The 13,058-nt window shown below is 37.4% G+C and overlaps 1 protein-coding gene across 1 annotated transcript in view; it reads right to left on the bottom strand.

Moving 5' to 3' along the window:
• The window catches only part of SMU1 (SMU1 DNA replication regulator and spliceosomal factor), a 28,096-nt gene that overhangs the window by 5,570 nt on the left and 9,468 nt on the right, over positions 1 to 13,058 (bottom strand). Inside the window, exons 5-9 of the mRNA XM_014557617.2 lie at positions 10,243 to 10,371; positions 8,563 to 8,682; positions 7,131 to 7,247; positions 798 to 925; positions 113 to 239 (exon numbers count right to left, since the gene is read on the bottom strand). Of these exons, the coding sequence (XP_014413103.1) occupies positions 113 to 239; positions 798 to 925; positions 7,131 to 7,247; positions 8,563 to 8,682; positions 10,243 to 10,371 (621 nt within the window). The remainder of the gene's footprint in view (positions 1 to 112; positions 240 to 797; positions 926 to 7,130; positions 7,248 to 8,562; positions 8,683 to 10,242; positions 10,372 to 13,058) is intronic.

The following is a 13,058-nucleotide window of genomic DNA, read 5'->3' as shown; positions in this document are numbered from 1 at the left end:
TAAAATGCGAGTAAAGAGTTTTACCCACCACAATTATAACCACCACTGGAAACTACTCAAAAGGCAAAAACGGAATAGACACCTCAAATTAAACCAGTAGCAAATACTTAACCTTTACAGTGCCGTCGGAGGATGCACTAATAATATAATGTCCATCTTGTGTGAATGTTGCTTCATTAACGAAGGAGGAATGGCCACGAAATTCCTTCAGGGTTTTTCCAGATTTTAAACCATGAATTCTATCACAAATAAAAGCAAATTAAAAGAACAATTAATATTCTACATTTTATGGTTGGGAACAAGTGTTGAAAGCATTTTAGATGAATTATAGAAGCTCATGTTATAGTAACTGAAGAAAGAAAGCTATGCAATTATGTATGAAGTATTATTTTCATGTCAAACAAACAAAACCAAAACAAGTTTTGCACAGAGTGGAAGAAAATACGCCAATAATACCACAATTCTGTTCAGCAAAAAACTTCTAGGTCTCAGCTGGGTCCCAGGAATCTGTATTTGTCACATGCCCTCTAAGGTGACTCTGTTGCAGATGGGTCCATAGACCACACTTTGAACATGAAACACTACTAAACCCCCTTTCTAATCTCTCTTCAGGGTAAAGACCCAAATGGACAGAACAAAAGCACTGTTATCAGCTGTACTTATGGGAAATGAGATCTCACTTACCCTCACTGTTCATCTAAGAACATCCTGGTGAAAACATAAGGAATCATTAGTCCTCCCTCTGGGGCTTCATCATATCAAACCCAAATGAGGGCAGTTTGGGGATTCTTACTTACCGAATTGTCTGGTCAAAAGAGGCACTAAGGATCTGACTGCTATCCTTAGAAAAGCTTAGACAGGTGACACCTTTACTGTGTGCCCTTTCAAATCTCCTTAAACACTGTCCACTCTGAATCTTCCATACCTTTAAAGAAAAAAAAAAAGAATAGTGAAAACTTACAGTGTCCAACACACTACCCTACAGAGCCAAGCAAGAAGCAACACTCACTAATGTAATAAAAACAGTATTAAAAATGCATGCTGATAGCTGAATGTGGTATGTCTGGTCCACACAGTACAATGATAACTTGAATCCTTTGAAATTTAAATCTCTTTCCTTTTAAGTTATTAAAACAAAAATTTAGACTCTTAAGTTCACTTAGCAGAGACCACTTCTGTATTTTACCTAACCCAGGGCATTTTACCAGCAATTAAATACAAGGCACAGCTAATCAGCTGCTAATCACTTGCAGACCATTCCACCCCCTAAAAAACCCAAACACAACACACCATGTAAGGTGAGCTATGGTGGCAGAGCAGAAAGGGCCAAGCAGATCTGGACAGAAGTCCCAGATACATCACCAACTCTGTGACTTTAAACAAATTATTGGACCTCCCTAGGCAGAGTTATTAGGCTTAAATAAGAAAACATAAAGTGACTGGCATCAAGCTGACGCTCAATAAAGAGTAGCTGTTATTAAGCTAAAAAGCATATGTAGAAGGGGCTTCAAGATGGTGAAAAAGAAGGATGCAGAGCTCACCTCCTCCCACAAACACATCAAAAATACATCCACATGTGGAACAATCTTCACAGAATATCTACTGAATTCTGGCAGAAGATCTTATGCTAGCAAAGTTACAAGAGGAATCTCCATGTTACTGGGCAGGACAAAAAAAAGAAAAAAAGAAAAATAATTGGGATGGGACCTGCACCCCAGGGAGGGAGCTGTGAAAGAGTAAAGGTTCCCTCACCCTGGGAAACCCCTTCACCAGCAGGGAGATCAGCCGGAACAGAAAGGGAGCTTCAGAGGCTCAGAAAGCACAGCAGCAGCTTCACAACAGGCAGCATAGAGAGAAACCAGCACAGGAGATCTAGGCCATCTCGCTGTGCTCCTCAACCCGGACACCAGCCTGCTGGTGTAGGCAGGAGCTGGTACTGAAACTCAAGCTTCAGAGAACAGATCCAGGGAAAGAATTGGGGTTGGCTGTGTGGAGACAGCCGGAAGGGGCTAGAATGGGTACAGGCTGAAACTGGGAGTGTGTGCAAATGAGTCGGGTCTGCCATAAAACCCCCCACTGTTAGCATGATGAAGGGAGGAGCCGGACCCTGCTGTAGCGGTCTCCTTCTCGGCTTGCTCTCTAGGCCAGGGGTGGCTCTGCCTCTGGGAGCTCTGGTAGGGCTGGCAGATGGCCCCCAGGCAGAGGCAGGGCTGAGATCTGAGCCCATTCCCAGGGGCCAGCAACTTCCAGGGGGAGCTGAGGTCTGAGCCCTGTCCCAGGTGGTTTTGGCAGATTTGTGCTAACGATGTGTTTGTGGGCTTGATGCTTGCAAGAAATTCAAGTGAAGGGCTGCTGAGCAGCTAGGGCAGGCCCAGCATTAATAGCAAGCATACACCTGGTGGCAGGGCTGGGGTCCTGGCTGACCCTGAGCCCACTGCAGATCCAGGTGGGATATTATGGCAGGTCTGAGTGCCTGACTTCAATGGATCTGCCCTGGTGGTTTTGTTGAACAGTGCATGAGCGACACCAGGGCACGCTGCCTGCATCCCCACAGCTGAATCAGGGCCGAGGGAAGTGCCAACAACCCTGTACTTTGTGAGTCCACACACGGGTAACAGGCAACATCACAGAGGGCACTTCCTAGCAGACATCCCCTGCAGAGGAATACTCAGTGGCTCTTCTCCCAGCAGAAGCACTCCAGCCCCACCTACCACACACAGCAGCTCAGAGAGGAATCTGGGGGCTGTGACAACCACAGAGCAAAGAGGAGGCCCTAATCAACATCCAGTGCAGGCTCTGGTCACCACAACACCAATCACACCCCCTATAAGGGGATAACAGCCAACACACATGAAGGAAAGATGTGGCAGCCATCCACACTAAAAACAGCCCTCTCATCAAAAATATTAGACACACACAGACTACACAAGGACACTCCCACATAAAAACAGTCCTTCAAGATGTCAGTAGATAACTGTTACCCCTAAATTGAGTCAGACAAGTAAGTAAAATGAAGAAGCAGAGGAACCACTCCCAATTAAAAGAACAAGAGAAACCCCCTGAAAAAACAATGAAATAGACCTCTCCAGACTACCAGAACTTAAGTTCAAAAAGGAGGTAATAAAAATACTGATGGAATTAAGGAAGGCAAATGACTGTTAAAAGGAACTAGAAACTATAAAGGGGAGCCAATTAAAATCAGAAAATTCAATTGCTGCAAAATGAAAGCAGAGCTAAAAGCAATAAATAGCAGACTGAATAATGCAAAAAAACCAGTAAGTGATCTGGAAGACAGAATAATGGAATCCACCAAATGAGAACAGCACATAGAAAAACAAATGGAAAAAACTAAAATGAAGCAATAGAAGAAACCTATGGGAGAATATAAAGCGTGCCAATCTATGCATAACAGGGATCCTCTAAGGAGAAGAAAGAGAAAAGCGGATTGAAAATGTACTGAAGAAATAATTGAACAGACTAATCACTAGAAGTAAAATACAATCTGTAGTAGTAGTAGTAGTAGTAGTAGCAGTAGTAGTAATAATAAAAACTCCCTGCAAACAAAAGTCCAAAACTGGTTGGATTCACTGGGGAATTCTACAAAACGCACAAACAACTTATACCAATCCTTCTCAAACTCTTCCAAAAGACTAAAGAGGAGGGAACACTCCCAAACTCATTCCACGAAGCCACCCACCATCACCCTGATACCAAAACCAGACAAAGAAACTACCAAAAAAGAAAATTACAGGCCAATATCTTTGATGAGCATAGATGAAAAATTCTCAACAAGATGTTAGCAAATCAAATCCAACAATACATAAACAAGATCATACACTGCAATTAAGTTGGATTCATCCCAGGTACATAAAGATTGTTCAACACACACAAATCAATCAGAGTGATACACATCAACAAAAGAAAGGACAAAAAGCCACATGATCATCTCAACAGATGTAGAAAAAGCATTTAATAAAACTCAACATCTATTCATGATAAAAACTCTTATACAGAGGGAACATATCTCAACATAATAAAAGCTATTTATGACAAATCCACAGCCAACATAATACTGAACGGTGAAAAGCTGAAAGCCTTCCCACTAAAATCTGGAACAAGACAAGAATGCCCACTCTCACCACTTCCATTCAACGCAGTATTGGAAGTCCTAGCCACAGTAATCAGACAAGCAAAAGAAATAAAAAGGATCCAAGTTGGAAGGGAAGACGTAAAACTGTAACTTATGTAAATGACATGATACTATACATAGAAAACCCTCAAGACTCCACACAAAAACTACTAGAGCTGATAAACGAATTCAGCAAGGTAGCACAATACAAGATTAACATACAGAAATTTCTCGCATTTCTTTACACTAAGAATGAAATATCAGAAAAGTAAAGTAAAAATACAATCCCTTACTTAGGAATAAATCTGACCAACGAGGTGAAAGACTTATATGCAGAGAACTATAAAACATTGATTAAGGAAATTGAAGATGATTTAAAAAAATGGAAATATATCCCATGCTCTTGGATTAGAAGAATATTGTTAAAGTGGTCATACTACCCAAAGCAATCTACAGATTTAATATGGTCCCTATCAAATTACCTGAACATTTTTTATATAATTAGAATAAATAATCCTAAAATTTGTATGGAATCACAGAAGAACCAGAAGTGCCAAAGCAATACTGAAGAAAAAGAATAAAGCTGGAGGAATAGCCCTCCCAAACATCAGACTGATGTCTGAAGCTACAGTAATCAAAACAAAGCTACAGTAATCAAAACAGCATGGTACTGGCATAAAGATATATAGATCAATGCGAGAACAGAGAGCCAGAGATAAATCCACACACCTATGGTCAATTGATCTTCAACAAACGAGGCAAGAAGATACAATGGAGAAAAGACAGTCTCTTCAGCAAGTGGTGCTGGGAAAGCTGGACAGCCACACATAAATCAATGAAGTTGAAACACTCCATACCATACACAAAATAAATTAAAAATGGTTTAAAGACTTAAATATAAGACAAGACACCATAAATCTAGAATAGACCACAGGCAAGGTATTCTCTGGCATAATAAATTGTAGCAGTGTTTTTCTAGGTCAGTCAGCCAAGGCAATAGAAATAAAAGCAAAAATTAACAAATGGGACCTAATTAAACTTAAAAGCTTTTCCACAGCAAAGGAAACCATAAACGAAACTAAGAGACAACCTACGGAATGAGAGACAATATCTGCAAACAATGAGACTGACGAAGGCTTAAATTCCAGAATATACAAACAGCTCATACAACTCAGTAACAAAAAAACAACCAATCCAATCAAAAAATGGGCAAAATATTATTCAGCCATAAAGAGAAATGAAATACTGATACAAGCTACAACATGGGTGGACCATGACAACACTATGCTAAGTGAAATAAGCCAGGCATGAAAGACTGCATATTGTATGATTTCATGTATCTCCAGAATAGGCCAATCCATAGAGACAGGAAGTAGATTAGTGATTGCCAGGGGTTAGGGGGATGGAGAAAGTGGGAGGGTGACCGCTTTGCGAGTGATGAAAATTTTCTAAAATTTGACAGTGGTGCTGGTTGTACAATTCTGTAAATATACTAAAAACTGCTGAGTTGTACATTTTAAAAGAGTGAATTTTATGGTAGGTGAATTATATCCCAATAAAGCTATTATTAAAATGGAAAAAAAAGATGAACAGATAAGCAAATTATAGTATATTCATATTATGGAAATATAACTTAACACTAAAAATGAATAGACACTGAAATAGATAAACACATGGATGAATCTCAAATACATGCTGAGCTTAAGAACCCAGACACACAAGAGTGTGCACCTTCATATTCCATTAATGAGTCTCTAAAGAACAAATCTAATCTGTAGTGACAGATGCAGAGCAGTGGCTGCTTGGGGCTGGGGCTGGGGGAACTGACTGGAATAGAGCACGAGGGAACGTTTGGGGCTTATGGAAGTGTTTTTTATCGTTATTGTGGTGGTGGCCACATAGGTGTATAAATCTGTCAAAATTCATCCAAATGTTAAGTTTAAAGTAGTTGCATTTTGTTACATGCAATCTATCCCTCAATACAGTTGACTTTTGGAAAAGAATAAAACTTCTTCAAATGTGGGGAAAAAAGGGGACAGAAGACCTAAACAGACATTTTTCCAATGAAGACATACAGATGACCAATAGGCACATGAAAAGATGCTCAGTATCACTAATTATTAGAGAAATGCAAATCAAAACTACAATGGGACAGCACCTCACACCAGTCAGAATGGCCATGACTAAAAAGTCCACAAATGATAAATGCTGGAGAGGGTGTGGAGAAAAGGGAACCCCCCTACACTGTTGGTGGGAATGTAGTTTGGTGTAGCCACTATGGAAAACAGTATGGAGATTCCTTATAAAACTAAAATTAAACTTACCATATGATCCAGCAATCCTACTTTCGGGCATATGTCCAGAGAAAACTCTAATTCAAAAAGATACATGTACCCCAATATTCATAGCAGCACTATTCACAGTAGCAAAGACATGGAAACAACCTAAATGTCCATCAACAGATGATTACATAAAGAAGTTGTGGTATATTTATACAATGGACTACTACTCAGTCATAAAAAAGAATAATAGTGCTGTTTGCAGCAACACGGATGAGCCTAAACATCATCATTCTAAGTGAAGTAAGCCAGAAAGAGAAAGAAAAATACCACATGAATCTAAAAAAAAGACACAAATGAACTTATCTGCAAAACAGAAACAGATTCACAGCATAGAAAACAAACCTATGGTAACCAAGGGGAAATGGGGAGGAGGGATAAATTGAGAGTTTGGGATTTGCAGATACTAACTACTATATATAAAATAGATAAACAAGGTCCCAATAGCGCAGGGAACTATATTCAATATCTTGAAGCAACCTGTAAGGAAAAAGTATATATACACATCTGAATGAATCACTAGTAGTTAGTAGAGACTAACACAACATTGTAAATCGACTATACTTCTATTAAAAAAAAAAACAAAAGCGTATGTAGGACACTAACTCATTACAGAATTCTCAAAATGTCTCCATACAAGAGTTCGTGCCACTAATTCATACCTTGATTTTTCCATCTTGGGCACCAGTTGCTAACATTTCTGTATCTCTGCTGAAGCACATGCAGAGGACAGCATCATCCATCATCATAAAGTTATCCTGGGCTTGGTACTTGAGATCCTAGAGGGAAACAATGATAAGCAGTTATCAAAATAACACAAAAAAGCCAGTCACCCTAGATCTCTACAAACTCACTAAAAGCAAGATAATGGATTGTGCCTACCCTAAATCTCCAAAGAAAACAGTAGTGTCATTCACAGTATCCTAATGAACAACTGATAATTCTGGGAATAACTTTTTACACAATTCAAATATTTTTAAAAATACAAACAAAATAGCCTACATCTTTAGCTTACTGATCCTTTCTAAGCAAAATTTCCCTACAGTTTCATACTGTACATCTTTAATAAATCTAAATGTATTTATTTAAAGGGTATGATGTGAGAAACTACTGTTTTCTCTATTGTCAGTTACCTTTCCTAAAACCATGTATTGACTAAACTATTTTTTTCCTTTTATCATCCATTACTGCTCATATTGAAATATCTTTATTTTTGTCTAATTATAAAGTGAGATGGTTTCATGGTTAAAAAACAAAAGGCAAACTATAAAAAAATATACAAAGTAGAAAGTGAAAAAATCATAAATCCACTTCCCATGGATTATTATTTTATAATAAAGACTACATTTTAAATCAGTGGTTAGTCAACAAGTAGTTATTTGGGAAAAAGTTAAGTTGGATCTACACCAACTTTACTGGCCTAAACAAACGATAGATGGATCAAAAACTAAACATTAAAAGAAACGTAAAAGTACCAGAAGAAACTGGGAGAAAAGATGGATAAACGTGATGATACAAAAAACTGTTAAGTGGATAAAGCAAAATCATATGTTAAGTCAAGAGACAAAAGTCAAAACTGAAAAATATTTGCAATACATATTATAAAGTTGATTCCCTCAAATGATTAAGAGCTCCTACAAATCAGTAAGAAGCAATCCAAAAGAGAAATGGGCAAAGGATATGAAAAGACTTCATAGAACAAGAAATAGTGCTGACTTTTCACATATGAAAACATATTCATTCTTTCAGAAATTCATTTATAATGAACTTCATAATGAGAGAAACACAATTAGTACTACAATAAGGTTAAACTGGAAATAATGAGCAATTGCTTACATATATACAAAGAATATTCCATAAAGGCTACTTAATAAACTGGTAACCCTGGCTGGACCAAGGAAGGGAATTGACTGGCTGAGGGACAAGAGGAGGGAACAAGACTCTTTACTGAATAACTGTTTTATTTTATAAAGTTTTATGAGATGTGCATATTACCCATTTTAAAAGTAAATTTAAATTGTAATAATAGATAATTTAAAAACAGTAATAGATAATGCCCCCACTAGAGAAGTTAATATATTTAAAATACTTTACCTTCCTGATTTTTCCAGTTGTAAAGTTCCATACTTCAATGAATCCATCAACAGACCCAGTGACCAGATACTGACCATCTGGAGAAAATCGAGCACACTCCACATGTGATTTCTGACCAAACTGTTTCAAATGAAACAATGAAACAGATGTACTTTTATCTAGTGGCCTTAAAACAATTCCCATTTTAACCTTTTGAGAGCTCTGCCCTAGCATAAAGCCATAGCCAGCCTATATTACAGAGTTCTGAAGGAGTATTTCTGTCCCCAGACATAGGGAGATGGTAGGTATATATTTTCTCTGACAAGCTTTTTGTCTAAGCTCTCCATTGAAACTAGCTTTTTTAAAAATGAAGTTAGTATTTCCAAAGAAAAGCAAAAGAAAAAAGCAAAAGCAAGGGATTTAGAATAATCCTATTAACTCAAACAATAATTTTTTACCAAAATCAGCCACTATTAGCATAACTTTCACATTCAATTTAATATGGCTCAATATGATCTGTTTTTTTTTTTTTTCACATCTGGGGAAAAAATTCATTTTTTCAAAATAAATGGTTATTTTCCTATACTATTTTATAAACAAATTTTCCATCACTGTTTCTTTCCATGATCTTCATTTAATCACCTGATAATGTGTAGCTGACTAACTCTAGGAGAACTAATTAGAACTGAAATATTGCCTGCAAAATATATTCTGAGCATTAACCAGCAATGATTCTTCTAATAACAGATGAAAACTATAGAACATTAGGCACATGAGAACAGAGAAAAGCTCCATTATGAGTTTCATTTTAAATGCCAAAAAATGAAGTGTTTATAACAGAAAATCTTAGTACATCAGCATAATTTTAATGGATTTCCATTTGTCTCAAAGTTTTAGCCAGGATAAATAAAAGCACTCCTCAAAAATATCTTTACATGCAAGTCAGAACACATAATCCAGAAAAGACAAATTCAAAACATTAAGCCAGTCAAAGATTTGAGGAATATGAAATATCTCAAAATCTATAAATTCAATCAGAGCACAAATCCAGAGAGAAACTGTAATATAAAGGAGATGCTGAAGTAGCAAATATGGTGGTAATTTTGGGAACTGCATCAATTACTTCATTGTGCTTGTTTCTAGAAAAGTCTCAGAAGGAAAAAAAGGGAGGTGGCAAATATAATTCAGTGGCAGAGCACACACTCAACATCACAAGGTCCTGGGTTCAATCCCCAGTACCCCCATTAACGGGAAAAAAAACCCAAGAACCAAACATTAAGACTGTAAAATTATTTTGCTCAAACACTACTCAAGCCCACTTTACAATCCATGCCTGGTACTTGCCCTAACACATAGCAGGGCAAAAACACAACTGTTGAACAGGACAAACAAGAAGTTCATAGTTCTTAATCTCAGGCTTAACCAAAAAGCTAATAAGCATTTTTCCAAATGCAGGAATCCTGGGAGGAAGTCCATGAGATGATGGGCCAGATGTCAAATGTCTAAGTCCACTTGGTAATATACCTGAGGTATGCCACTGCCAGGCCACAGGGGAACCTCAGTGGTCACTGGCAATAACCCTGAATGTTGTCTGAGCTGGCGAATGAGTTCTGCTCCCAACCCAAGCTCCTAGCACTGAGCAAGCATATGCTGAGACCCCACCAAATGATTACCAACTGGCTAAGTGCGCAAGGATCCTACCTTAATGTGCCTGCTCAGCTGTGTAGGAAACTTTTCTTCTTCTACGTCTTTGACAGCTGCTTTGCCTCGGAACAAATCTATGGTCATACCAGGAGGAAGCAATCCCTGGTGTTGTTGCCACTTCAATGCCTATGAGAAAAGAAATATATAGCGATCCATTGAGTGCTTTTAAGATCTGGCCCTCATTGCTCAAAGCCCCAAAAAATGAGGTTCACAGGAAACTATGAGCCATCCAGACCCAACCATCTTTGGCCATCCAAAAACATAATCTGGACTATTCTGTGCATCCCAGGAACACAGGCTGATCTCAGGGTGGAAGAGGACTCTGAGAGCCAAAAGGCTGATGTTTCTACACCTATTTTCTTATAGGTGTGACTCTTATAAACAAATTTGAAAAACTGAAATCTCCCATAGTTCCAACATCCAAACACAGCTACTGTTAGCATTTTATATACTATCTTCTAGTATTTTTCCCCATATGTATCTGATACAGCTGTAGTTATATTGTATGTAAATTTTTATCCTGTTTCACTTATCAGATCATGTTATAACATAACTAACATTTCAATGGCTATAACAATATATCCTAACTAGTGGATGTTTCATAGTTTATTTAATTTATATATTAATGAACATTTATACTGCCTCCAATTTTCACACTCATCTAAATAATGCTGCAATGAACATCTTTGGACATAGGCTTTTTCTATTGTGAGGATATTCCCCTCTTAGAATAGATTCCTAGAAGAGGAATTACTGAATCTAAAAAAAGAACATGAACAGTTAAGGTTCTTGACACACACACTGCCAAAGTGTTTTCCCAAAAAGACGCAATTTCAGTAACATTCACAACTGCCTTACAGGCAGTGGAAAAATCATGGACTTTGGAGACAGATGGTCCTAGTCTGTCATCTATACTATTTTGACTCTCAATTCCACCAACTAAAAAAGTCAGGCAAAAAGCCTAATTCCTAGAGCCAATGAAAGGATAAAACAAAATAATATATGTAAAGTCTAGATAACACAGGCACATACGATCAATGTTCATTCTTCTTCCCCTTTATTACATCAAGAAAACTCAGTAATTTTAGACATCATTTAAAAACTCGAATGAATGGAAAGTTATGCCCTCCTTTAGTCATTTCTGATTACAGCTTGAGCTTTTCTGCATGTTTATTAAGTATACTTACTACTTGTTTACTGTTCATTCATGTTCTTTGCTCACGTATCTATTGTAGTCTATTTTTCTTATCAGTTTGTGACACTGTATTTGTTATGCTTGCCAAAAAGAATCTTTTCCCAATCTACCTATTTTTGATGATAGCTTTACAGATTTCTTTTTATCTTAAGTTAAACTCTCAAGTAATAAAATTTGTTGACCTTTACCCTTGTTGTTTACTCCCTCATCACAGGAAGTCCTTCCCCATCAGGAAGTTTGATACATTATACTATCTCCTAAGATCTTCTATTTTCTTAAAATACGTAACTTTCAATCTATCTGAAATTATGCTTATAAAATATGAGTAAAGGCTCTGATATGACTTTTCTCCCCCATTCTGAAGTACATGCCCTAACACCACTAGGTAATTCTTCCCTGTTCCTACGTTCTGTGACATTCCCATTATAATCTACTGAATCCGTAAAGATAATAGGATCAGTTTCTTGCACTGTTGTTGCACTGGATGACACGTACCGAAATGATTCAAACTATGAACCTTTGTTAAGTGCGTCAGTATTTCTAAGGCTAATATGCTCTCGGCATTCTTCCTTTCCACAATTTCTTTAATAAGTATATTTCCAAGTTTGTTTTTTCAGATAAACACTAGAATTCTTTTGTGAAATAGTTCTAATGCTATTGTGATCTTTATCATAAACTGCCCCAAGCGCAGGGGTATAGCTCTGTGGTAGAGCATGTACTTGGTGTGTATGAGGTCCTGAGTTCAATTCCCAGTGCCTCTGTTAAGGGGGGGGGAAAAAACCTGCCTTAAATCTTGACATCAATTGTCAGTCTTTTCCAGGAAAATCAATGTTTCACCATTTACTCAAATCTTCTTTTATTTCTCTTGAAAGCCCTGAAAGGTTTTTGCCTTTAAAAATGGAAATCATTTATTTCCCACAAAAGTTAGCACTAGAATTTTTATATTGTATGTTGTTCCTATAGACAAAAACTCTTTTTTCAATTAATATTCTAACTGGCTAGTGCTGATATATAAAAATACAATCAACTTTTGTATATTTATCTCTGGCAACTTTACCAAACTTTTAAATTAAATCTACAACAGCTGAAATTCTTAATGTTTCTAAATACTATAAATGTCGTTCATTTCTTTCCAAAATTCGTATGTTGTTTGTTTTTCATAGTTTACTGCAATAACCAGAAACCTGACCTGCCTCCAGTCTATGGGCACTCTCTGCTGGCTCTTTATATTCAGTCAAATGATTCCCACCTTTAAAAGGAAAAAACAAAAACCAAAACCCCTCTCTTGCCCTCTGCTCTTTAGCTACTATGGCCCTCTCCTCTCTACATCACCTGCATTTCCTTCTTTTAACCACCAAACTTTATGAGCCACCTACACTCACTGCTTCACTCAATTTGCTACAATATAGCTTCTGTCCCCATCCTTCCACTGGGAAGTGCATCTCATATATTATAATGGCCAAAACCAGACTCATTTCTGACCCTAATCTGCCCCATGCTCCTGGATTTCTCGACCATGATCACCACTAGTCTTCTTGAGACTCCTCTCTTTGTGTTTCTCACCCTATTCTTGGCTTCCCTTTTAATCTCTCTGGTTGTTTCTTTCTCTGTTTACCCT

The sequence above is a fragment of the Camelus ferus genome, chromosome 4 (genome assembly GCF_009834535.1).
Source record: "Camelus ferus isolate YT-003-E chromosome 4, BCGSAC_Cfer_1.0, whole genome shotgun sequence".
NCBI classification, from domain to species: Eukaryota; Metazoa; Chordata; class Mammalia; order Artiodactyla; family Camelidae; genus Camelus; species Camelus ferus.
This window is presented reverse-complemented; position numbering and strand designations above follow the sequence as displayed.